Source organism: Peromyscus californicus, unplaced genomic scaffold, assembly GCF_007827085.1.
Source record: "Peromyscus californicus insignis strain IS unplaced genomic scaffold, ASM782708v3 Scaffold_10__1_contigs__length_136768540, whole genome shotgun sequence".
Lineage (NCBI taxonomy): Eukaryota > Metazoa > Chordata > Mammalia > Rodentia > Cricetidae > Peromyscus > Peromyscus californicus.
The window spans coordinates 99,270,268-99,296,809 of record NW_026294391.1 but is presented as its reverse complement, the minus strand read 5'-3'; the positions used below and the strand labels follow the sequence as shown (position 1 = coordinate 99,296,809).

At 36.4% G+C, this 26,542-nt stretch overlaps 1 protein-coding gene and 1 long non-coding RNA gene across 8 annotated transcripts in view; one reads left to right on the top strand and one right to left on the bottom strand.

Moving 5' to 3' along the window:
* Positions 1-1,308, bottom strand: part of LOC128110187 (uncharacterized) — a 112,874-nt gene extending 111,566 nt beyond the window's left edge. For both annotated transcript variants that reach the window (XR_008218139.1, XR_008218140.1), the window contains exon 1: positions 1,210-1,308. This is a non-coding gene — a long non-coding RNA (uncharacterized LOC128110187). The remainder of the gene's footprint in view (positions 1-1,209) is intronic.
* Klhl13 (kelch like family member 13) overlaps positions 1-26,542 on the top strand; it is a 165,694-nt gene that overhangs the window by 104,125 nt on the left and 35,027 nt on the right. Inside the window, exon 1 of one of the 6 annotated variants that reach the window (XM_052738072.1) lies at positions 435-860. The exons of 4 other annotated variants lie outside the window; for them this stretch is intronic. In XM_052738072.1, coding sequence (XP_052594032.1) covers positions 781-860 — 80 coding nt within the window. In that variant the 5' untranslated portion in view covers positions 435-780. Of the gene's footprint in view, positions 1-434; positions 861-1,259; positions 1,468-26,542 lie in introns of those variants that run through there. One more of the 6 variants, XM_052738065.1, reaches the window with a different exon arrangement.

The following is a 26,542-nucleotide window of genomic DNA, read 5'->3' as shown; positions in this document are numbered from 1 at the left end:
ATTTTTACTTTTGAAAATTGCATAGAAATTTTGTGAATTTATTTTGCTGCTTTCAACAAAAATGCAAAACACCCAATCACTTTGGGATTATTTACAACACAATTTTCAGGCAGTATTTTAAAACAATATAGATGAACACTTTATTTGACATTGCTTTCATGGAATACCTCAAGCTGCTTTTACAGAGCAGCTTCAATTTTTGGAACCTCTTTGACAGTCGCTAATCCCAAGAGGTTACTGGAGCGCTGCTGAGCCGTGGAGTGGTCCCTGCTGGACACCTGCTTGGCCAGCAGTGTCGGTCTTTCCTCTAGACAATTTGTGAGCTGTTTGGGGGCGGAGGAGGAGTAAGGGGGGTGAGCGGGAGGAGAAAAGGGGAAGAAGGGGAGGGCAGTATTGAATTAGATTGTTGATAGCGTCCCTCCGAGGACTGCTAATAAGAGCATGCTATTCTGTACTACTCTGCTGCCGAAGACAGCGATATTCGTGTTACCACAGCATGTTGTAGATGTATGAGGTTTTGCTCATCCCGGCTTGGAAATAAAAATAGGGAAAGGAGTGCAACTTGAATCAGAAGCTACTAGAAGAGTGCGCAGAGTTCTTCAGCAGTTTATATTTGCTCTGATATTTTGCTTTCTTCTAACTGGAAAACAGAGGACCTGGCATTTTTTAAATGGGCTTTTCCCATAATGGCATTCTTGTATTGTGTGGCCAGAGCTTGCACAGGAGGAAAGCAGGCTGCTGAATTTAGTCACTGATCTCTATTAGCTGTGGCCTAAGGCTATGCTGAGGTTTATATCCCATTTGTATTGTTGCAGCTCAAAAGAAGAATGTTCAGAGGATGACAAATGTATTCTGAGTAGGTATGTTGTTTCATTCTTATATGAAACCCATCTATTTTTTTTCCTGCTACTATTGGTTAGAAATCAGGTTAATAGGTGCAGAACATAGTACAATGCTGCAGTATCCCTGTTAAGGTAGAACAATGGTATTGCAAGCCTTTTTTTAAAGCCCTATAGCTGCTTTTATTAAGTAAAGCTGCATTGTGTACTATGCACAGTACAGTGTACACACACACACACACACACACACACACACACACACACACACACACTGCAATCAACACTTTCCTAACGAGGTGGCACTATTGTTGAGTTGGAAGGATAGAATCATCTTATTGCTTTAGGGGACAGGAGGATATAAAGGAGGTACCTTGCAGTCCTATTGTACAGATTGGAGGCGTCCGTTTAAGGGCACTGGCAGAATCTTTCGCTTGTTCTCCGCGGCTGCTGTGTCAGTACACTGTGGAATGGAAGTCCTAGTTGGTAGTCTGTTATGGAAACGCTGTTTATTGTAGTACCGTGGTGACAACATGCCATTGAAATGGAAAACGAGCTCTCCTGCTATCTGGAAATTCCCAGTTCCTGTGCTTAAAACATCCAGGTCAACTCCACTTTCTCCAGCATACATGTAAGTGAGAGAAAATAGGATGTTAAAGTGGGATTTCATTCATGAATCTGCTGTGTGGCAAAAGGTGGGAGGGGGATTGCAAATAGCAACATCCCCCAACTGACAAGATTGAGAAAAAAAAAAAAACAACAAAAAACATCCTCAAGCTTGCTTGTGTTTAAAGATGCTGGCATGCCCACATTACCATTGTTTTTGTTTTCCTGGAGTGTATTTTTATTTAAAGTGTTAAATGCAAATCTAATCATTACTATGAAGGTATAGCCAAGGGATTGTATAAGGAAACTTTAATGTTTAACATGAGATTTTTGGAATTTTTATGTATCTGAAATACAGTGATTTCTTTTGTGTTATGGCTTAAAAGCTGATGTTTAATGTTTGTGATATGGGAAGTATGGAAATGTTTTGTGTATTATTTTGGAAGAATTTGAAACATTCATAGTTCATCAAATGAGTCTTCTAGCCAAGACTTTGACTTTCTAGTTCTGTATAAATATTAATGAATGAGCAATATTGCATCTTTCTTACTTTTCATTCAAGTTGTGATAAATTCATATTTGGATGGCTTTTACTTCTATGGGCAGTTACTTATATATTCAGAAGTTGAAAATAGTATTCTACAAACAGCTGTTCTAGAAATGTATTTTAAGTAAATATCTATAGAAATACATTGGAAAATCTGTTTGGAATTTTCAAAAATACATAAAATGTAGCTTTAAAAACAAAATCCAGGAGATATGATGAACTGCTCTTTTGAAGTATTGTTCAGAATCCTTTTCTTTTAGAGGAGGAATGAGTAAAGGAAAGCTGGATCTTTTTAAAAAACATTAGTAAGAAGGAAATCTTTTGGTTAATAAGGGTGTTTGAACTCTGAATGTTCCCTTCAAAATATTTTTAGCAGTCAGAATGTGGAAATTCTTCTTGCTTTAGGGAAAATGTGTGTTTAGAAGTCTGTTGTGAGTTGCCATTTTTAAACTAAGTTTCATGTGAGACTCAGATACACAGTGGCCAGGTCACTGGAAAGGTTCTCAGACGCTGAGGAAGTATGTTCCTGCTTTCACTGTAACTGAACTGATTCCCTAGAAAGCACTGAGAAAATGAGGCCATTTCAGAATCATTTTGAGATTGTTTTTCATGATCCTCCTTGTTTGTGTTCTGAGTTATTTTATCTGATTGGATAGTAAACTCCTTTTCTGTCATGAAGTGAAATAATTTAGGTGATGTTTGTGAAAATACAACAGCTATGTTTGTTTTTCGGATGCTGTATTTAGCAAAAGCACAAACTAATGGGAGGTGACAATTAGTGGAGCTCCTTCCAATTATTTGAGAAGTTCAAATTTGGATGGCTTTTACTTCTATGGGCAGTTACTTATATAGGATAGCTTCCTGCCTTTATGAATCTTAACTAATGAGAAAGGATTAAATGTATACCAAAAGCAACTTGACTATAAACAAAACAAAGCCCTGCAAAGATCACTAGGTTACAATAAATGATAGTAATTAATGTTTATAGTATTTTTTACTATATTTCACTGTTCAAATGATTAAAATTGTATCCCCTTTTGTAGCTGGCTTGCCCGTTTTAGAGATGTTATATATATAAAATAGATGCCCATATTTTTATTAATTCTTAGTAGCCAGAAGCTCAGATACAAGGTAATACAACATTTTTAGTGAATGTCATTCTTCCCTTGAAGAATTCATTTATCTGTTTGACCTGGTTTACCGGGGAAAAACTAGAAAATACTGTGATCTTACATGGTGAATGCTATTTACTAGTAGTATACATAAATGGAAAGATATGTTTGAAGAGCTAAAGGTTAGGCTAGACTATTTTGACTGGTACCAGGCAACATTATTAAATTAATCTCAGCTTATTTTTCTTTATAAATACATTACTACCAAATATTAAGTGAATATACATGGAGAGAAAAATGTTTGATATGGAAAAGACTCACCTGGGGAGTCTGTAAGTTCTTTACCTTTTAACTTTTAGATTACAATTCATTGATTCATTTGGCCCAAAATAAGAAAACATCTTGTTTACTATGTTATTGCCATCAATGCTTTATTTATACTCTACAACCTTTCTGTACACAAAATGATGTTGAAGTTTAGCATAAAATTTAATCTCCAAATTATCAAAACTAAGTTGGACTACTGGGTCAGGTGCCAATATTTGTTCTTAGACTTGTTTGACTGGCAAATAAATCTTGGGTTTTGCTGTTTCTCTTTGAACTCTTTGCATTGCAGTGGAATAGTTAAATTCTGACTCATTGGTATATTGTGGTCTGTTGAAAATTGATCTGTAAAATCATGTCTTAGAATTTCAGGTGGCATTTTGAGTAATCTAGAGTCTAGAATTATTCACAGTTGTTGTACAGTCTTCTTGTAATGTGTGCTTGTGTAGAACAACCAATGCTTTACAATGTTCTATCATTACGTACTGTGATTTGTTTAACACATATTACATGACTTTGATTGGAAGCAAGTATTTTCTCAAAGACTGAACTGCCAAAATCAGGTGTCCTTAGTTATAGTGCAAATGTACTATAGGAATTCAGCAGGTATAACAAAATGTGAAGGCTCTAACATTATCTTCCCAAACCCAGTATCAGTGTTGTTTAGGTCCAGCTTTGCTTTTGATGTTGTAGACATGTGAAGGCTGCTATGCTAGCATCAGCTACAGTACAGAACATTTAATTCATTGGAAACTTTGAACAGAAATATTAGTTTTGTTCTTTGTGGTTTTTACAGTTCAAGTTTGTTTTCTTTTTGTTTTTTAGATAGTTGAAATGTCTCGATATTTTCAAGAGTTTGAGGTAATAGTGACTCTAGCACCCTTTCAGGAAAATTGTTTTATGTAGCATAAAATACATTTTTGATTATGTTGTAGTGTGTTAGGGGAAGAGAAGAGATTTAGGTTAGTTTTTTGGCCCTGTTTACTGAATAGACATAGTCTTCCTCCAGCTTCAGGTTTGAACATGTGCAGAGTGGCATGCCATCCATCTGGATTTCTAAAGGGATTGTCTTAATAGAAACCGAGTCCTTAGTGACATGTTTGTGCTACCCGGCTGTTCAACAATAGGTTGAAGTTCAACCTTAGCCTCAGGGAGATTCTCCTGGTCAGTGGAAACTGCATTAGTAAAGACTCCGCTTTTGACAGGTGCAAACCATATAAATTCCCCTGTCGTTTGGCTTAAATTAATAAAGCTGAAAGGGCAACCACATCTAAGTGGTTTGCCAGTGTTTTGATATTCATTGTTTTAAAACAGCAAATGGCTCCTTCAGGTCAATGTTATAGAATAATGCATTGCTAGATTCTAAAGGCACACTGAAGCAGTATTAGTGCTAGCAATGTTTTCTTCTTCACAAATAGCAAGTTTGATTAGTAATAGAAGTATGGCAAGAAGGAGAAAATAATTAGGTAAGAATTAGATGATGCATTGTAACAGTGTATTCTAGCAAGATGGGTACTGTGAGATCTTTTCCTTAGATTTTTACCTTTCTCAGACTAAAAGATGACAGATGTTAGTGAACTAATTTGAACCAGAATGAGTCTTGTCCTCCTTTTGTCTCTATAATTGTAACTAGCTAGCTTTCTGCTTTAAATTGGTTGAATATATAAACTATATTTTATAGTTAATGCCAACAGTGTAGTATTTCAAAGCAATTTCTTTAATCAATAAAATTCAGTCCTTAGATTAGCTGAGAAAAAACATTTTGCATGCTATGTTAATTTTCCCTGTTTCTGGATGATTCAAAAGACAGATATAACAAAAATACGTATTTTATACTTTTGGTATTTTCTTTCCCTTATTTCTCCTAAGAGTGTCCTCTACTAATTCATGATACAAACCAAGACTTGTACTTTGAGAAATCTTTCTTAGCTACTGAAATACTTAAAATAGTCTCGAATTAAGAAAACAATATTTAGTTGCTTTCACAGTTAGCAAATAGACCTTTACTTGTGTTCTGCTTAATTTGTTTTTACTACATAACAATATTATGTCAATAAATAATAAAGCTAATACATTAGAATAATTTGTGTTGCTGTGTAACTTATGTGGCATTGTTGGTAGGAATTGCACTGTCTTGATTTGCAGAAGGGTTCCCTTATCGTTTATTAATAGAAAATCCCAGTGGCCTTTGAGATGACTTGGAGAACTCACAGTCCTTTTAATTAGTGCAGGAATCCCTTCTATGATACTTCTCAAAGATGGTAGTCCATGTCCTTCTTGAACATTGTCCCCAGAGCAGAACCTTCATTCATGAACAGCCCTTCCTTGTACAAAATCAGTTCCTCCTATTTTATTTCCTGATCCCAGTGGAGTCTCCTGGAGCTAGTAGAGTTACAATGTATTTCTTGAGTACAGCCAAGCTTGGAAACTGTCCCATGTGCCATGGTTTCTAGACACTTCGTGCTTCTGTTGTCCTTACTCAGTAGTTCTGTGCTGAGCTGTGGATTAGGTACTGTGACTGTGATGCAGTGTATGTAGTTAGTATTTCTGTACTAAGCTGTGGATTAGGTACTGTGAGTGTGATGCAGTGTATGTAGTTAGTATTTCTGTACTAAGCTGTGGATTAGGTACTGTGAGTGTGATGCAGTGTATGTAGTTAATATTTCTGTGCTGAGCTGTGGATTGAGTACTGTGAGTGTGATGCAGTGTATGTAGTTAGTAGTTCTGTATTAAGCTGTGGATTAGGTACTGTGAGTGTGATGCAGTGTATGTAGTTAGTAGTTCTGTGCTGAGCTGTGGATTAGGTACTGTGAGTGTGATGCAGTGTATGTAGTTAGTAGTTCTGTGCTGAGCTGTGGATTAGGTACTGTGAGTGTGATGCAGTGTATGTAGTTAGTAGTTCTGTACTAAGCTGTGGATTAGGTACTGTGAGTGTGATGCAGTGTATGTAGTTAGTAGTTCTGTGCTGAGCTGTGGATTGAGTACTGTGAGTGTGATGCAGTGTATGTAGTTAGTAGTTCTGTACTAAGCTGTGGATTAGGTACTGTGAGTGTGATGCAGTGTATGTAGTTAGTAGTTCTGTGCTGAGCTGTGGATTAGGTACTGTGAGTGTGATGCAGTGTATGTAGTTAGTAGTTCTGTACTAAGCTGTGGATTAGGTACAGTGAGTGTGATGCAGTGTATGTAGTTAGTAGTTCTGTACTAAGCTGTGGATTAGGTACAGTGAGTGTGATGCAGTGTATGTAGTTAGTAGTTCTGTACTAAACTGTGGATTAGGTACAGTGAGTGTGATACAGTGTATGTAGTTAGTAGTTCTGTGCTGAGCTGTGGATTAGGTACTGTGAGTGTGATGCAGTGTATGTAGTTAGTAGTTCTGTGCTGAGCTGTGGATTAGGTACTGTGAGTGTGATGCAGTGTATGTAGTTAGTAGTTCTGTGCTGAGCTGTGGATTAGGTACTGTGAGTGTGATGCAGTGTATGTAGTTAGTAGTTCTGTACTAAGCTGTGGATTAGGTAATGTGAGTGTGATGCAGTGTATGTAGTTAGTAGTTCTGTGCTGAGCTGTGGATTAGGTACTGTGAGTGTGATGCAGTGTATGTAGTTAGTAGTTCTGTACTAAGCTGTGGATTAGGTACTGTGAGTGTGATGCAGTGTATGTAGTTAGTAGTTCTGTGCTGAGCTGTGGATTGAGTACTGTGAGTGTGATGCAGTGTATGTAGTTAGTAGTTCTGTACTAAACTGTGGATTAGGTACTGTGAGTGTGATGCAGTGTATGTAGTTAGTAGTTCTGTGCTGAGCTGTGGATTAGGTACTGTGAGTGTGATGCAGTGTATGTAGTTAGTAGTTCTGTACTGAGCTGTGGATTAGGTACTGTGAGTGTGATGCGGTGTATGTAGTTAGTAGTTCTGTGCTGAGCTGTGGATTAGGTACTGTGAGTGTGATGCAGTGTATGTAGTTAGTAGTTCTGTGCTGAGCTGTGGATTAGGTACTGTGAGTGTGATGCAGTGTATGTAGTTAGTAGTTCTGTACTGAGCTGTGGATTAGGTACTGTGAGTGTGATGCAGTGTATGTAGTTAGTAGTTCTGTGCTGAGCTGTGGATTAGGTACTGTGAGTGTGATGCAGTGTATGTAGTTAGTAGTTCTGTGCTGAGCTGTGGATTAGGTACTGTGAGTGTGATGCAGTGTATGTAGTTAGTAGTTCTGTGCTGAGCTGTGGATTAGGTACTGTGAGTGTGATGCAGTGTATGTAGTTAGTAGTTCTGTGCTGAGCTGTGGATTAGGTACAGTGAGTGTGATGCAGTGTATGTAGTTAGTAGTTCTGTGCTGAGCTGTGGATTAGGTACAGTGAGTGTGATGCAGTGTATGTAGTTAGTAGTTCTGGGCTGAGCTGTGGATTAGGTACAGTGAGTGTGATGCAGTGTATGTAGTTAGTAGTTCTGTGCTGAGCTGTGGATTAGGTACAGTGAGTGTGATGCAGTGTATGTAGTTAGTAGTTCTGGGCTGAGCTGTGGATTAGGTACAGTGAGTGTGATGCAGTGTATGTAGTTAGTAGTTCTGTGCTGAGCTGTGGATTAGGTACAGTGAGTGTGATGCAGTGTATGTAGTTAGTAGTTCTGTGCTGAGCTGTGGATTAGGTACTGTGAGTGTGATGCAGTGTATGTAGTTAGTAGTTCTGGGCTGAGCTGTGGATTAGGTACAGTGAGTGTGATACAGTGTATGTAGTTAGTAGTTCTGTGCTGAGCTGTGGATTAGGTACAGTGAGTGTGATGCAGTGTATGTAGTTAGTAGTTCTGTGCTGAGCTGTGGATTAGGTACAGTGAGTGTGATGCAGTGTATGTAGTTAGTAGTTCTGTACTGAGCTGTGGATTAGGTACTGTGAGTGTGATACAGTGTATGTAGTTAGTAGTTCTGTGCTGAGCTGTGGATTAGGTACAGTGAGTGTGATGCAGTGTATGTAGTTAGTAGTTCTGGGCTGAGCTGTGGATTAGGTACAGTGAGTGTGATGCAGTGTATGTAGTTAGTAGTTCTGTGCTGAGCTGTGGATTAGGTACAGTGAGTGTGATGCAGTGTATGTAGTTAGTAGTTCTGTGCTGAGCTGTGGATTAGGTACAGTGAGTGTGATGCAGTGTATGTAGTCCCACTAGGAGAAGACATTCCTTTCCTTTAGTGTTTTCAAAATTTTCTTTTATGATTAGACTACATCTCCTCCTTATCAACATTTATTCTGTTAGCTACTTAAGATATTTTAGCCTGGCATGTACAAGTAAAGTTAAAAATTTCTCATCAATCCCATAGTATATTTTTAAAAGAATTCTCAAAACCATTTAATGAACTTTGCAAAATACTGCACATAAACAATGTATAAAAAGACGGCTATGTTTCTTTCACTTTCACATATTTAAAAGAGTTTTACTTGCCAGAAATGTATCTTGATTCATAGTTTTTATTCTTAAAGGAATGCTGCTGCCCAGAACCCTTCCCTGCAAAGTGACTGCCCATGAAGGGGCAAGAGGCAGAATTGCAAATCTTCATACTGTCATTTGGAGGTCCACAGTTACTCAGGATTACACCCATTCAACTTGACAGAATATTTAGGCAAGATGTGTGTAGAACCAAATTTGAGAGAGGGAAGAATGAGAAATTAGTAAGAGACTGTCAAATATTGTGTAAATAACTTTATTACAGTTAAGGAGTTAAGAGGTAAGCACTGCCGACGATATTTTAAATTGAAATGGCAGTCACAGTGGGTTACTATATGTTTCTTCAAGTCTACACCAAAGAGGTCATCTGAAAGTTATTCTAGGTATTCAAAGTGCACACAACTTCTTCAGTCATCTAATAAGTTGAAAATATCACAAGTAAAAACAGTGACTTCAATACACCTGACTTGCATCCCTGACTATCATCACAGCACACTGTAAGAGCTGTTGTTTACTGCCATGATGTACGACTGTGAACTGTATCTCTCGACTTTCCAAGCATCACAAGAGACAATCATATTGCATGTAGTTAATATAGGAAAAGGTCAAATTTCAGAATGTTTGCTTCTGAATGTATGCTTTAGAGCTCTCTCTCTCTCTCTCTCTCTCTCTCTCTCTCTCTCTCTCTCTCTCTCTCTCTCGTGTGTGTGTGTGTGTGTGTGTGTGTAACTATTGTAAATCAGGAGCCATCATATGCTAAATTAGTAACATTCAGCAACTACTCAGTGCTGCATCCCAAGAATAACTGCTGAGTATTAGGCAGATGTAGTCCTTGCATTTAATCAGAATGACTATTCTTTATCTTCCATTCTGTTTTTATTCATGTTTTATGTCTGAAAATTCTGAACCAAGATAAGCATTAAATGCCTTCAATTTTGATAACTGATTTAAGGGCAATGAAAACACTACTGAAGAAAAATAGGTCTGAGCCTAATGGGGCACCAAGTGGAGATAGATAGGTACCAGGTTTTAAAATGCATACTGCATAGTGTTTAAAATAAATCCATTTATGCTTAAACCAGGTAGTATCATTTTAAACAACAAAATGGAAGGCCATCCTTCATGTTAGACAGGAAATAATTTATTGGTCAGATGCTTTTTATAACATAATAGTAACCATAGCTTTCCAAGCATCAAGAAGCAATAGTTTCATCTAAATTATATAATGGAATTTTTGTTTAAAATGACATTAGCAAAATATTTCGACTGACATAACTCACTATGATGAAGGTATCTAAAATTTTTAGTCAAATTTTGACATTTATGGCATACTAAGGTGAGAACATGTGCAACTTGTTTCAGAGTCCATTTTAAAATGTGCTTCAGTGGAGAAGTGAAATCATATACCTCATTAATAAAATAAAAATAGTTTAAAACTTTATCATGTATATCAGATACTCTGAATTTCCTATGAGAATTTATCCCATTTTTAAAAAGTACTGGTTTTGCATGGTTGATATAATTTATTGGGTGCACCTTCCATGATGCTTCCCCCAGTCTGCATACATAAATACATTCTCCCATTCTTGCAGTCACAGACACAGTGTTTCAAGTAAGTTAATTATGTTGTTCAGTATGATTTATCACAATAATAAGCCATAATTTAAACCCAGGGATGCCTGATTTCAAAGCTTTTGATACCTTTTAGTTTGTGAATGCCTTTTCATTTGTGAAGACTTTCGATTCTTCTAAATTAAGTTTCGTGTTATTTGTGGTGCTTGGTATGGGACTGAGGCTTTGAGGATGCCAGGGAAGGTCTGTATCACTGAACTACCCTTCCAGACAATATGTTTGCTACCTTTCATTTCATATTTGAATTATATAACGCCTCAGTAGGATGAAAAGAGAGAAGCAGGTTGGTAGCTGAGACAGCTTTTTTGTAGTAAGTGGTGGTGTAGAAAAAAAGATTTACCCACAGATTGTCAGCTGACAAAGTTGTAGGAAAATGTTGGGTCAACTTTGGTTACTTGCTATTCTGATTGTATTAGCTGTTATCTCCTGATATTTGTATAATTTCTTTGCTCTGTTATCTCCTGATATTTGTATAATTTCTTTGCTAAAACTGTTTATTTGTGGGTTTTTTTTTTTTGAGACAGGGTCTCACAGTGTAGCCCTGGTTACCCTGGAACTTGCTGTGTAGCATAAACTGTCCTGGAACTCACAGAGCTCTGCCTCCTAAGTGCTAGGAATACAGACAGGCATGTGCCACCACACTTAGCCTGTGTAATTTCTTTCTTTCTTTTTCTTTTCTTTTTTTTTTTTTAGTTTTTCGAGACAGGGTTTCTCTGTGTAGCTTTGCGCCTTTCCTGGATCTTTCTCTGTAGACCAGACTGGCCTCGAACTCACAAAGATCTGCCTGGCTCTGCCTCTCAAGTGCTGGGATTAAAGGCATGTATGGCTTGTGTAATTTCTTAATGTACTGTTCTACCTCAGTTCCCTGTGGAAACCAGCTACCATGGACAGTGCTATAGCTGGTATCTCTATTTAGCACTCTCCAAAGATACTTCTCTACACAATATGTTTGATATTTTCTTGAGGACAATATTATCTTATTGTTTAATTATATACAAGCACTCAATAAAAATTCAAATTCCCCATTTATTAGTTTTCTATTGCTTTAGTATTGAGTTAATGTGTACTAGTAGCCTCAAGCATCAATGTATTATTTTACAGTTTAGTAGATCATAAGTTTGGTACTGGTCTCAGCAGGCTAAAATGCAAGTGTCAGCAGGGCTGAGACTCTGGGGGAAATCTGTTTCCTGCTCATTTCCTGTCAGTAATTAAATGAAGTTCTCTGTGGGTGTAGGACTAAGGTCCCCATTGTCTTGCTAGCTATGGCTGAAGGACAATTTTGGCTTCTGGAAGAGAACTGCATTCCTTTGCTTTTGATTCTCCAACATCTTCAAAGCCAACAAGTTGAATTCCTTCTTAATTGCTCTGTGACCTACTCCGTTTCTTCATTTAAGTACCTATGTGATTAGACTTGGCCACCTGAGTAATACAAGACAATTTTGACATATCAAGGTCCATAATATTAGGTGATTTTGCATTGAACATATTCACAGCCTCCTTTTACCTTTAATATGTTCAGAAGTTTCTGGGATGTAAATATTTCCAGGTGTCTGCTCTAATGAGTCTAGATCAATAGTCATGCTAGGCATGTATAAGGATTTGTTCCATTTAATCCAAATGATAGACACTTTGCATTCTTACTACTAAGTTGTATTAATCTAAGCTCTATTAATCTGTGTCAATAATTTTCTTCTTGAAAATTACAGTAATTTATAGGCAGCTCTCAAACCCTTGCAACAAGATTTAATGAAAATCTTATTAATAGTAGAATTGTCCATTGATAGCCTTATAATCTGGATTTTTGTTGAAATCATCATGAGGATACTACACAAGAAATTTCTTGTGTTCCAATTCTTGTAAACATTGGAAAATATTGATGGAAAACATTGGAAAAATTTTGCAAGTAGACATAATCACATAAAATGCAGATAAGAGTATGAACATAAAATACTAGTCATTAAAATTGTATTATTTATTGGACTTCATAAAAAGACTGTGGTAAAAAGATTTCCACACCCCATGTCTCATTTTGAAAATTAAGTAAGCAGTAGTAGTGTAGTAGTGTCTCTTGAATGAAATAGCAAAACTTGCTTTCTTAATAATATTTGATTTAACAAGCAGAAGTATACAAAATGATTCTATTGACATCAGTGCTGTTGAGAAATTATTAAAGTGAGTGAATGGTGCAAGTTGGTTGATGTAACTGCATTGTATTTCATTGAACACCTAAATTGTTCCATATTTCCTTTTACCTTCTAAAAACATTTAATGTTTGCTCCATGAAATGTTCAAAATTGGGTGAAATAGAAAATTTGATGGAAAACAATCACAACTAGAAGGCTTTCACACATCTCTGAAAAGTCAAATAAACCTAGGTTGCTCAGAGCCTTTTATAATATCTTCGTATGTCTCAGTTAAAAACACACTTACTTTGGGTTACGAATCAACAAAATTGAATGCAATTAAAAATTTTAATGTATTTTAGAATTATCAAACAATGGTATATAATTATGTGATTGATAGTCTTTCTTATGCCCTTTAGGGCTAGGTCTCCAGTAGGAAAATGAGAAAGTATTAAAACTTGAGTGTTCCTTGATTACCAATTGTTGAAAGAAGTTAAAACAGTGAAATAACAGCAGATGAGCATAGTAGAATATTATTTCAAGGTGTGTTACTTTTGTTTATGTTGCATTTGTTTAACTCTGTGAAGCTGTGTTACGGTGCCTGTCTAAACACCTGATGGTCTAATAAAGAACTGAATGGCCAATAGGAAGGTAGGAGAAAGGACAGGCGGGGCTGGCAGGCAGAGAGAATATATAGTGGGAGAAATCTGGGAGAAGAGAGCTAGCAGCCAGAGGAGGAGGAGGACTTCAGGGGCCAGCTACACAGCAAGCCAAGGAGTTAAGAGTAAGATTTACAGAAGTAAAAGAACGGGAAAAGCCCAGAGGCAAAAGTAGATGGAATAAGTTAATTAAAGCTGGCAAGAAAGAAGCCAAGCTAACACCAGATATTCATAAGTAATAATAAGCCTCTGTGAGTGATTTATTTGGGAGCTGGGTGACGGACCCCCAAAAAGAGTAAAAAACAAAAAAACCCAAAAACAGGTGAGCTTCTGTTACTGAGTTTTAAAACTGATTCTTCAAGTTATTAAGGCCTGAAAAGTACTGTTACTAAACTTGGAGTCAATGAAGGGAAGTTTTGAACTCAGAGCCAGTTACCCAGCTCTCTAGACACTGTTTTTTTTAGTTGTATGGAAGATAGAGGAGCTTGATAGTATTTTCTCTTTATTATTTTATTAAATTTACTTATTGTATATATATGCACATGTATCATGGTGTGTATGTAGGTTAAAGGACAACTTGCAAAAATTGGTTCTCTTCTTTTGTAGGGTTTGAGTGAGAATGGCCCCATAGGCTCATATGTTTGAGGGCTTGGTCCCTAGTTAGTAGAACTGTTTGTGAAAGATTAAGAGGCATGGCCTTGATGAAGGAGGCATGTCACTAGGCTTCAAAAGCCCACACCAGGCCCAGTCTCTCTTTCTGCCAGCTGCTTGTAGGTCAGGATCTAAAGCTCTCAGCTACTGCTCCAGCACCATGCCTGTCTGCTTCCTACCATGATGATAATATACTAACCCTCCAAAACTGTAAGCAAGCCTCCAATTTAATGCTTTTTTCTATAAGAGTGTCCTTGGTTATGGTGTTTCTTCACAGTAACAGAGCAGAAACTAAGATACTTTCTGACATGTCAATTTCATATATCAAATTCAGGTTGTCAGGCTTGGTAGCATGTACCTTTACCTAGTAAGCCATCTCATCAGCCACATTTTAGCTTTAAAAGTTTTGAATATTGTGTTATCAGGCACTACAATTTTGAAATTGACACATTAGAAGAATGCTAAATTAGTGTGTTAAGTTCAGGCCAGTGTTGTGTGCCATTCTGCCCATGCTCTCCCTTCTTTTATTCCTTCCACATTCATATTTCTTACTGTAGGTGTTTTCAAAATTCCAAAATAACTTTTAATAACCATTGCAAAGTCATCTAGTTTAATTTTTCTTTTGTTTTATGACTGAAAATATAGCTGAGTGGTAAAGCAGTTGCCCAGCATTCAATTCTAGTACTGCCAAAATTATAATGGTTTTTAACTGACCAATCAAATTATTATCTCATTTAATGTTCTTTCAGTCTAGGAGCTGGAAGGGATCTTAGAAACCACTTTTTGTTATCCTAGGTGCTTTGAAATGCCTAATCCCTTTTACTTCATATGTATATATTTCTGTTTGATGATTTTACCTAGCTCTGATTTGTGTTTCCTTTTGCAATTTTTAGATCCCATTTTCTTGACTGTGTTACAGTTAACGTTAAAGGCCAGCTCACAACAAAGCCTCAAATAGATCTCTCTTTACAGATATGTTCACTTGTATTCTCTTGTGCTGTGGTAAAATATGGTCCCAATTAAGTTGCTTTACCTTATTTTGAGTGGAAATGCAAGATAATTGAAAAAGAAGTTTGAAGAATATATGCATGTTCTAAGTTGTAAACAGATTATCCAATTCATGATCTCTTAGCACAGCTCCCTACAAGAGTGTGTATGCATAATCATTTCTGAAAGATTCACAACTATAAAGTTTGTGTAACTGAAACCAAAGTTTCATTTTAAATAGACTAAAGACCTGGCTCATATTTTCCATAGATATATTGCCAGAGAATTTAAATAGATGCAGCTAGAACATGCTGTTATGGAAATGTGTTATACTGTCACATCATTATAAACTTTGGCTTTGTTTCATATAATTATAATTCCAGGTTACATTTTTTAATAATTACTATTATTTATTTGTCAATCTGACTTTGGAGATAACCAGATCTAGAAGAAATAATCATTTTTTTTAAATTGATGCTTATATGCTAAATAAGAAGGAATACCCACAGGGTTGGAAAAATGACTCATGGGTTAAGATCTGCTGTTGATCTTTTAGAGGGCCTGAGTTAGATTCTCAGTATTTACATGGTAGCTCACAACCATCTGTAGCTCCAGTTCAAGGGGTTCTGATGCCCTCTTCTGACCTCTGTAGGCACCCAGGCACACAAGTGGTACACAGACATACATGTAGGCAAAACACCCACACAAATTTTTTTAAAGAAAGGAAGGAAGCCCGAACTGACCTACTCTGGTGATAGGATGGCCAAACACCCTAATTGTTGTGCTAGAAACCCCATCCAATGACTGAGGGAACTGGATGCAGAGATCCACAGCCAGGCCCCAGGTGGAGCTCCAGGAGTCCAATTGGCGAGAAAGAGGAGGGTTTATATGAGCGAGAATTGTTGAGACCAAGGTTGGTAAAGCACAGAGACAAATAGCCAAATGAATGGAAACACATGAACTATGAACCAATAGCTGAGGAGCCCCCAACTGGATCAGGCCCTCTGAATGGGTGAGACAGTTGATTGGCTTGATCTCTTTGGGAGGCATCCAGGCAGTGGGACCGGGTCCTGTACTCAGTGCATGAGCTGGCTGTTTGGAACCTGGGGCCTATGCAGGATCGCTTGGCTCGGCCTGGGAGGAGGGGACTGGACCTGCCTGGACTGAATTTACCAGGTTGAACTCAATCCTCAGGGGAGTCTTTGCCCTGGAGGAGATGGGAATGGGGGGTGGGCTGGGGGAAGGCGGGTTGGGGGTAGGAGGGGGAGAACAAGGGAATCCGTGGCTGATATGTAAAATTAAATTAAATTATAAAATTAAAAAAAAAAGGAAGGAAGGGTGGATATCCTTAGAGACTAGGGAACAAATTTCAACTAAGGTTGGGTGTTGGTTTACAAGAATTATACATGAAATTCATTGGTACAAAATAGTAAGAATCTATTATAATTTTATATAATTTAATCAGTTAGTAATTATTTGTCTGACTATGATGACTTAGCAAGCAACTACCCTGCCTGATGTTTGTATTTCTGTTTCTTAATATAGTGTCTGGCACATAAGAAATGCTCCATGAATGCTGAATGTATGAGTGACCCTAGAGAGGGTAATTTTTGGACTATAACCCCATATAGTTCCTCTTTACATTGTAGTATTGAGCATATCCATTGGAATATGTAGTATTACATCATTGTCTCATTAGATGGTAAGATGTGGCTTTCTTGTATAGGAAAGAGACTACCACAAAATCCGGATTCTGTGCATCATTGCCAGTAAATTCCATGGTGCTGACCCAGACTGACAGTAGTTTCACTAAAAGCAATTAGCCAAGGACCCAAATATGTTGCCATAGTATATTAGTTGGTAAATTGATAAAGAAATAAAATTATAGTCTTTTTAAGATTGCAAGTACTCTTAACTTTAAAGGTTATATGACCTATTTCATGCCTTTTGTCTTCACAGGGAAAACTTTTTCAGGCAGGTTATATTTTTTTACTAGTATACATACATTTAAATAATGTGTTTTATGTATACAGTCTAGTAAAAAGAGTCAGAATGAATCTGAATAATGCTTAAAGAAAAACAGTTTTGTATTCAGAAATCATCCATATTTCCTTATGTTATAAATTTTATACACATAAGAGCTTCATAGTAATTACAGAAGCTTGGCAGATATCACATTGAAATTAAGTGAATTTCTTTTTAAAGTATTTTATTCATAGAAAATTTCATATATGTACATAATGTATCTTGATCCTCACTGCACCCTCCAACATCCCCTGGTCCGCTCTCAACGCATCATCCTCTCAACTTCATGTCCTCCTTTTTTTAATTGATTAATTTTTTATAACCCAATGTAGACAATTAATGTACTGCCCATATGAATGTTGGTGTAGGAACCTCCATGGACATACAGGAAATCTACCTGGATGCAGCCTCAAAGAAAAGTGACTGTCCCTCCTCTAGCAGCTAGCTATAAACTGCCAGTAGCTCCTCAACTAGGGGTGAGGCCTTGGTAGCCCTTGCCCAGCCTTCCTGAAATTTTTACTTGTCTTGACCTTATGCAGCAACAACAGCTGGTGTGAGTTCATGAATGCAGCAAACATGTCATGACCAGATGGCAGCATTTCAAAGCACTTTTCCCTATGCTTTGGCTCTTGCATCCTTTCTATCCCTTCTTCTATAATGTTTACTGAGCCTGGGGTTGGGAGAGACTGTTAGGTGACCTGTCTGTTGCTGAGAGCTCAAATCGTTATTCTCAGCACTTTGAACAGACTCATTAGTCTCTGCATTAACAGCTACCTACTGTGATAAGAAGCTTCTCTGACCAAGGTTGAGATCCATGCTCATCTATGAGTCTAAACATAAATAAAATATTTTCAAAATAGTTTGACAACATTACCATTTAAAACAACAACAATAGGTTCCCCTCTAGGATCTATGTTTTCCCTATGAAATTTTCATCAGGTTTATAGTACCAGGCATGAAATCCCTTGTGTGGAACATGCTTTGCAAATCCAATCAAGAGAGGAATTGGTTATCCCATAATAGTCATACCGCTATTGCACCAGTGGACACATATTTCCTGGCAGGTTGGCATTGCAACATTAGGTAAGACCACTGATGTCTTTTCTCCCCCTAGCAATCTCGGAAGCACTTTATGGCACTATAAAAGCTAGCCAGCAGAAAAGAAGTTTTCTGGTTAGTTTGAGGTTGATTTTTAACAAAGTATGTGATATCTTCAGTAGCAGTAGTTCTGGTAGGCAAAAAGAGCAGTAGCAATAGCCTGTGTTGTCTTCGTGACCAATAATAACTCAAAGGGTAGTAAATTGTTCTTGGCAATGTGATTTTTAATCACCTATGCCTGTGGGAACATTATCCCCTCCTGGAGGATACTTCTGAATGAATGTTTTTAAATATATATAATCTTTAAAAACTAACAGGTTTTCATGGTCTGGAGAGATGACTCACTGATTAAGAAGCACTGGCTACAATTCCTGAGGACCCAGGTTCAATTACTAGCACCCACATGGTGGCTCAATACCATCATCTGGCCTTCACAGCCATCGTACATGCTCATGGCATATAGATATACAGGGAGGCAAAACACTCATACACATATTTCAGAAAAAAACTAGTGGGTTTTCACAAGGCTTCTTCATATCTCTTTCATGATTAACCCATCTCCTACCCCCTTCTTTTATTTCTCTGCCCCTATCCCCAAACATGTGATGTATAAGACCAATGGGGAATGCTGGGGATTGTAAATTAAGTGAATAATTAAATTTAAGATTCTTTTCCATACTATTTGGTTGAATGTGGATAAAAGGCATGGTAGTACCTGATAAAATCAATATACTCTAAAGCAAAATAGCTGTTAATTTATAATATAAATTTTATTTATTCTCTAATCAAGAATCTTTATCATGAATTAGTTGGGATGCTCAGTTAAGGAGGACTAGACCCAGATATCTTGAAGCCAAGAATATAGAGTTGAGATTTTGTTTAGCAAATTGTGCTTAACTAAATACCTTTGAGCAAAGAGATAGTTTTCTAAGCTATAAGAACAGTTATCTGCAAAAAATGCTAAACCATAATGCATATGAAATTTGTCATCATGAATATATAAAATGGGGATGACAGAAGTGTTTTGATGATGGCAGTTGCCTTTTAGAAACCAAAATATTTTATCCACGGTTCATTTGGATGCATGATAACAGAATGTATTGGAGATTCCTGAAATTTGTTCTGATTGACTAGGTTCCCAGAAAGTATCATTGGGAACTGTGTAGTCAAATTCATTTCCATATAAAATACTGTAGACATGTGAAAAGACTTGAAACTGTTACTTTAAGGAGTAGCTCATAAAGATATAGTGAAGATAGTAGGTACTGTTTTCTAACCAGTGGGAAAACTTAACACCCCATTAGTGTTCTCACTTACTTGATGACTCATTTCTTTCTGTGTGCTTCTCACCTACTCAGAGTCATATGTTATAATTTGCATAAAAGCCCTGTTTAATGTTCTATATGTAAAGGAGTGAAAGAGGATTGTGTCTCATTATCTCAAATTAAGGTGGTGTTTTATTACTACTTCACAACATGCATGCAAAAGATCTGTACACATAAAATAATAAAAAATAAGTTGAATATAACTGGACAATCCAGAAAATTAGGTTAGGCTTTTCACTTTTTATCCTACTAGATGATTCTTCTTTTCCCCAATAGATCTCTCTTGGTGGTTGCTAATTTGATTGTGGTTTATGGTGTCTGCTTTCTAAATAAATATTGAAGTTGTATAACTTGAGTGTTTGAATATTTAATAAACTAGAATTCTAGGCAGGTGAAACCCGGTTTGTTCATATTATTGATCTTTTATTTAGATATGTCGTAACATAATAGTCAAATTTCAGAATTGGTGAGCTACAGATAATGGGGGTAAAATGATCCTAGAGTTGACCAATGCTCTGTAAGAAAACAGTTTCAAAGCCAGTTGGCTTGATTTTGAAGGCGATGGAGTGTCCATTCCACTTTCTTCATTGAGAATTGAAAGAAGAGAAGCTAAACTTGAAGCTGCAGGTATACTGAGTCTTCTTGATAGTCAGGCCTGATTGATTAATGGCTGGAGGGTAGAACATTCTGCCAAAACGTTTGTGTGTTACTAGAGGATAACTTCTGTGTTCTCTCTATAACTGATGGTAATTGGAGTACTTGCTGTTTCTCCCAACTGACTTGTACATACTGACATCTTCTTATACCCATACCCCTCTCTTAGGGTTTCTATTGCTATGAAGAGACACAGTGGCCATGGCAGTTCTTATAAAGGAATATATTTAATTGGGGCTGGCTTACAGAGAGAGGTTAAGTCCGTTATCATCATGGTGGGGAACATGGCAGCATGCAGGCAGACATGGTGCTGGAGAAGGAGCTGAGAGTTCTACATCCAGATCCACAGGCAGCAGGAAGAGACAGTGAGCCGATAGACCTGGCTTCAGCTTTGAAACCTCAAATCCCCCTCCCAGTGACACACTTCCTCCAACAAGGCCACACCTCCTAATAGTGCCATTCCCTAAGCATTCAAATATATGTGTGCAATCTCTCATGTTTGTGGCTGTCTAAAGAAAATGGGCTCTCTGGATGAGATGTTTTCTGTATGTCAGGAATGGAATGAACACTCACTAATTTGTTTCTTCACTTAGTGTTTTATTTTTACTTCAGAATATATAGTGAATTCTATCTGTTCACTATCCTCTACAATCCATCCACCCACCCATTCTTCCATATTTCCATCTATTTAACTACTGTCTACCTATGTGCTCATCTTTTTATCTCCAAAATATTACAGAAAATATGAAGAATAAAAATAATATATAAACCAAGCTTCTTAAATAGAAGACACTTTGGTCAAGGTATATGAAACTTGATGTAATTTAATTAGTATCAGTGTTTTAAATGAAGAGAGCAGAACAAAGTATTAAAATATGGTAGGTTGAGAGCAAAATCATTAATTTTAGAGTTGTTCAAGGACAGGATTGAAATATTCCGTGCAAATGCTTTTGGGTTTGGATAATTAACTTTCATCCTATTACAGTTATCTAATGGAGTATCATTTGTCATCCCATTTGTCTAGCCAATTCCCTCATCTGTGTCATAGTGCTATTTTTGTGATGATGATAGTCAGCAGTGGAATTCAAAATCTGTTCTTTTAAATGCAGTAATGTCAAAATCTCCCTAAACTTGATCTGAATTATGATCCAGGAAGTACTACTCCTTCCCACATATTGACACATATTTTTTTTACCATTGATACTGTTTTTTATGAAACTAGAGTGATAAAAGTAGATACTTTATTTTTATAATATGTTTATTTTAATAGTTTTTAAAAGATTTATTTTATTTTTTATGAGTTAGTGCCTGAGTTTGTGTGTGTGTGTATTTGTGTGCATGTGTGTATGCATGTGTGTTTCCCATGTTTGTGCAGGTGCTCTTGGAGGCAAGAAAAGGGTGTTGGATTCCCTGGAGCTGGAGTTATAAGAAAGTTATGAACTGTCTCCTGTGGGTGCTGGGAATCATACTCAGGTTGTCTGGAAGAGCAGAAAATGCCCTTAAATACTAAGCTATCTCTCTAGCCCCATTTATTACCTATTTGTGTGAGGGGAACAAGGTCTTTCTGTGTTGTCCAGACTACTCTCAAATTCCTATGCTCAAGAGATCCTCCTATCTCAGCATCTCAAGTAGTTAAGACTACAAGCATGCTTCACTAAAATGGTTTATTTTCAATTTTATAAATGGCATTTTAGTAATTTTACATATTCATAAGATCCGCTGTGATATCTCTATATACACATATGTGCAATAATCAGAACAATGAAATTGGTGTATATAACCCTGGATATTTGTTATTTCTTTATTTTGAGAATATTAAAAACTTCACTACTAGCTATTTTTAAGTCTTCAGTTAATTCTCATCAACCATAGTTATCCTGTATTATAGATCATTAGAAGTCATTGTACTGAACCATCTGGACCTTGTACCTGTTAACTGTTCTCTCACCATCATCCTCTCCTAAGCAGGGTATTTTGGATGCAATTAGTTAAATCAGAAAATTACTTTCCTGCAACAGAACGTATTTTTATGATATCTTTCTTGTATTTATAAAATAAGCTTTTAAATGTGAATCATTGTACGGTCTCTCTATTTTTAACTTTTAGCCCTCATGTAATGGAAACAATGTTGACTCTAGGTTTAGACATGGGTTTGGAGTCATAGTTATGATATGTATGTGAAGCATTAACCTCCCCAAGCTTCAGTTCCCAGTCTTGAAAGTGGGATTGTCATGAGGATTAAGTACCATATGAGAATGTGCCTGGCACAGTGCCTAGTACACAGCAGGTGCTGAGTAAATGATCTTATTCCTATGTTATTATGGACATCAGCTACTTAGTAATGTAATTCTATTTTGAATGTGATAGATGTATGAATATGAGAAATATGCACAATAGTTTCTTAACTTTGAAATGCCATTTTGACATATTCTTATTACCTTGATTATTTTTCTTTTTCTGGATGTTTATATTATCATGGCAGAAACAGAATATTGAAAACATAGCAGCTATTGATAAAAATAAAAATGTTGCCTATGCTAAAAATTTCTTTTAGTAAAACCATTTCTGATCATTAATAATAGACCTAACATTTATCATAAAAATAGAAATAACTCACTAAAGCTTTGTTCTTTTGATTCCTTTTGAGCCTAATCTTATTAAGGAGATATGTTGTCCATACATTTCTTAGCCAGCAATTAATTTATGCCTTATTCATACAAGCTACCACGATATTTTTAATTTCCTCATGTAAATGACACTTTAGTTAGTAGACTGATATTTCAATTATTGAAATACTATGGATTTTTTTTTCACTTTTTAAACAACTGTATCAGATTTATTTATCTAATTTCAGCAGTTGGACATTTTGTTCCTGATTTTAATTTTGTATTTCCCTAGTTTTTATGATGGAAAAAGATAAAATGAATGAGTATGAATATTGAAATTTGTGTGATTTATCATTCAGTTTTTGATTGGGATGGGTAAAGGAGAAAAAATCCATTAATATATTTAACATTCAATTCATACTTTGAATCTATCTGAAAACTAGTGGGAAATGGATCCTATCATCTTAAGTTTTTGATTCACTTCTCAAGGGTGGAAGGAAATACCTTGACAGATTTAGCACTCCAATTCAAATGAGCATGAGAACAGGTGGCAGAATTTCTCCTCCACCTGCCATGCAACTTTATCACAAGAAATGTTTCATTTAGCAAATGCTGCTGCTAGCAGACACTTCTCTACTTCAGAGCAGACAAACAAATGGAAGGAGAGTACTTCTTTGAAGAAAACCCCTTTCTTGATTTTCTTTTGAAACTGTGAGTTTGAAATCTGTCTTTTCTTTTCCCGAGGGCTGGGGTGTGGAAAGGCTGAGTTGTTGACTTGATGAACTAGTCTGCTTTGTGGCACTGTTAAAGCACTTATGGCTGTCTTGTTTGTTGTCTTACATGCTCACCCACTGGCAGTAACTTTTGGTTATGATAACATTATCGATCTGGGAACTTAAGATATTTGTGTTATACTTTAGGACTAACTCAAGAGACACAAGTGGTTTGTTGTAGTGAAACTGTGTTATTACAATGCATGTTAGATTTAATATGTCTAAGGAAATGATGGCAAGCCAAAAGTTGCACCATGAAACTAACCAGTAACCAAATAGAGAGAAACAATAAAGCTGTTGTTCATATACTTTACATTTTTTCCTGATTCATGTTTTTTTTCTGACAAATCCCAAGCACTTCAGGAATGTACAAGGCAGACTATTTCCTCACAATGTCAGTGTGCGGTTCTTTATTTGTAAGCTAAAAGTTAAGCCACCAGTGTATAAGTTGGCATACATAACTTCTATACCAAGAGAAGTCATCTGGATTTAATGTATTCTCATGATAATAATTTCAAAAAGCACTAAACTATTCTCTTTTCCTTGATGTGACAGTGAAATGTCACCTTCCTTGGCATTTGCATTTAAAATGGATTTGTGTTTGTGGTGCTAGAAGCCAAGAAAATGAAATGTGCATTTTATAACTTACCAAGATGATACCTCAATTTCCAACACAATAGTATTGGTTTCAGTAGTCTTTTGGATATAGAGATTGAGGACTTTTCAGAGGGAGTTTCTGAGTTTGGACTCAATGCAAATTAGAGGTGCCCTCCCATGGAGCATACCAACAAATGTGATTGGCATGGTAATTTGTAAGAATATTCTGTTATTCATAGAACCTTGAGCAAATGAACTTACTCATCACTGTTCTGTATAGGAAACATTTTAACAAGAGTTACAGAGCACTCTTTTGGTGGCAGTCTCCTAGGATATAGATATAATGCACAATCCTTCATTATCAAAAAAGAAAGAAAAAAAGGACTGGTCTAGTAATTTTGAGGCCTTTTGTCAAATATCCATTTGGATGAACAGCTCCACATAGACCCTAGGGACTTCATGCATGTCTGCACTAGTGATTTTGAGTGTGTCTTATGCTCTACTCTTTGATAATTTATAGGTTTAAAAGATAGATGCTGTGCATTGATTTGCATGTTCTGGTATACTGAAGAAATTGAACATTTTTTATCTGTTAACTATTTGTACATTTGTCTATATGAATTTGTCCACTTGTATTTATTTATATATGTTTTCCTTGAGGTTCTTGTAAAATATGGAAAGTTTGAGACAAGATTACAATGTTGGCATTGCTTTCTTAACAAAATAACAAATTGCTTAGATTTTTTCTTCCTTCAAACAACAGTGTAAGTAAATGCACTGCTAAATGTTTAACTTTTTTATGTTTGCAGGGATTTTAGTAATGACGTAGAGAGTGCCTCATCTCTAAACCACAGCTCTTCAACTACAGCAACAAAACAGCGATTATTTTCTTTAACAAACACATTTTGTGAAAGATTAGTTTTCTGTTGGGTGGTTCAATGTTGATTTGAAAATAAAATGTGTTCAGTGTGCAGGCTTAGTTTGGCAGCCATATCTAGATTCTCATGTTATTGCAGAAAGATTCAAGTTTTAGACATTGTCTCCTCTAAGCAACCTCTTAGTATTTATAAAATGGCAGGATTTGCTCAAGATTTACAAGATTCTAACTTGTTATGTAAAATTAAATAAAGTCAACAGTTGTTTTAAGCAGAATTAAGAAATTGTTATTCTTATATAAAATATAAAAATATTTTCTACATAATTATCTTATAAACATCAGAGCTATTATCTACTGATCTGTTGTAAATACTCAAGTTTTCCAAATGTTAGGAATGAGGAGAGCTGAGGTATTCTATTAAGATGGATTTAGAAGATTTAGTGTAATTAATAATTCCCACTGTGTTTTTGTACTGCTAACATTACTTCGTGGAGTCAAGCCAAGGATTGGGAAATATTTAAAACATGAAATTACTTGATAAACACTCCATGTGGAAGTCATTCCCTCTATACCAGGGTTTCTCAACCTTAGCACCATTGACATTTTTTCCCTGAGAACATCTTTGACATACAGAATTGACCTGTGTACTGTAGTATGTCTAGCAGCATCCCAAGAGATGACAGTAATTGCCTCCCCCTCTCTCAGTTGGTACAATGAAAAATGTCCACAGACATTGTCAAGGGATGTGTGTGTGGTGAGGGGCAGGGATTGGAAGCAAAATTCCTTCCTTTCCTCTGCCCTTTGAGAACCACTGGCATGCATATTGTTTTAACTATATGACTTGAAAAATAATTTTTCTTTAAATTTTGGTCTGGAATCTGTTTGATAAATAATCCCTTAACATAACATGATATAATTGTAGCCTGGGCTTTGCAGAAAGAGAAAGCTATTACTTCCCTACAGTGTTGAAGAACAATGATCTTCCCTTGTAGTCAATAAATTTAATAAAAAGAAGATAGAAGGGCATATTGAGTTTCTTAAGAAGGTTGACATGACATGTACTGTTGTTACTGGTGCAGAAATAATAGGGAGTGTTTTGAATGTTAAAGAATCAGTCTCCTCAGTATTCCAGAAGTCAAGTATGAAGGCTTTTCCAGCTTTTGAAGTAATTATTAGAAAGCCAGCTATCTCCTATTGCCAAGAAAGGGTTGCATTTTCATGTAAACCTTCTCAAATTTGAGAGCAAGGGACAAATGACAAGTAAACAAGTTGTTATCTGTAGTTTATTCAAAGAAGCAACTTCTAGGATATGTCATGAGGACAGAGCAGCTGCAGCTTTCCTCCTGTCCTTGTTGTAAAAATGATAATTGATGGCCGTTTAAGCACTGCATGATAAAGAAATGTCTTTGGAATGATTCACAGAAATGAGATTCCAGATTCAGTCACAGGACATAAATTAAGCCTCTCATACCAGGCTGTGTGTCGGGAATATAGAAATTAATAGCACAGTCTGCTTGAATTTGCTATTAAAATAATTTTAGATGGATAGATATATTCTGGGTAGAGACGTGCCACACCGTCTATCTATTTCTGACTTTTCCAATTGATGCTATAAATTCCAGTGCCTGTCTACAAACATGTATATGAATATTTTGCATGCTATGTAAATTATATATATCGTATATCATTCC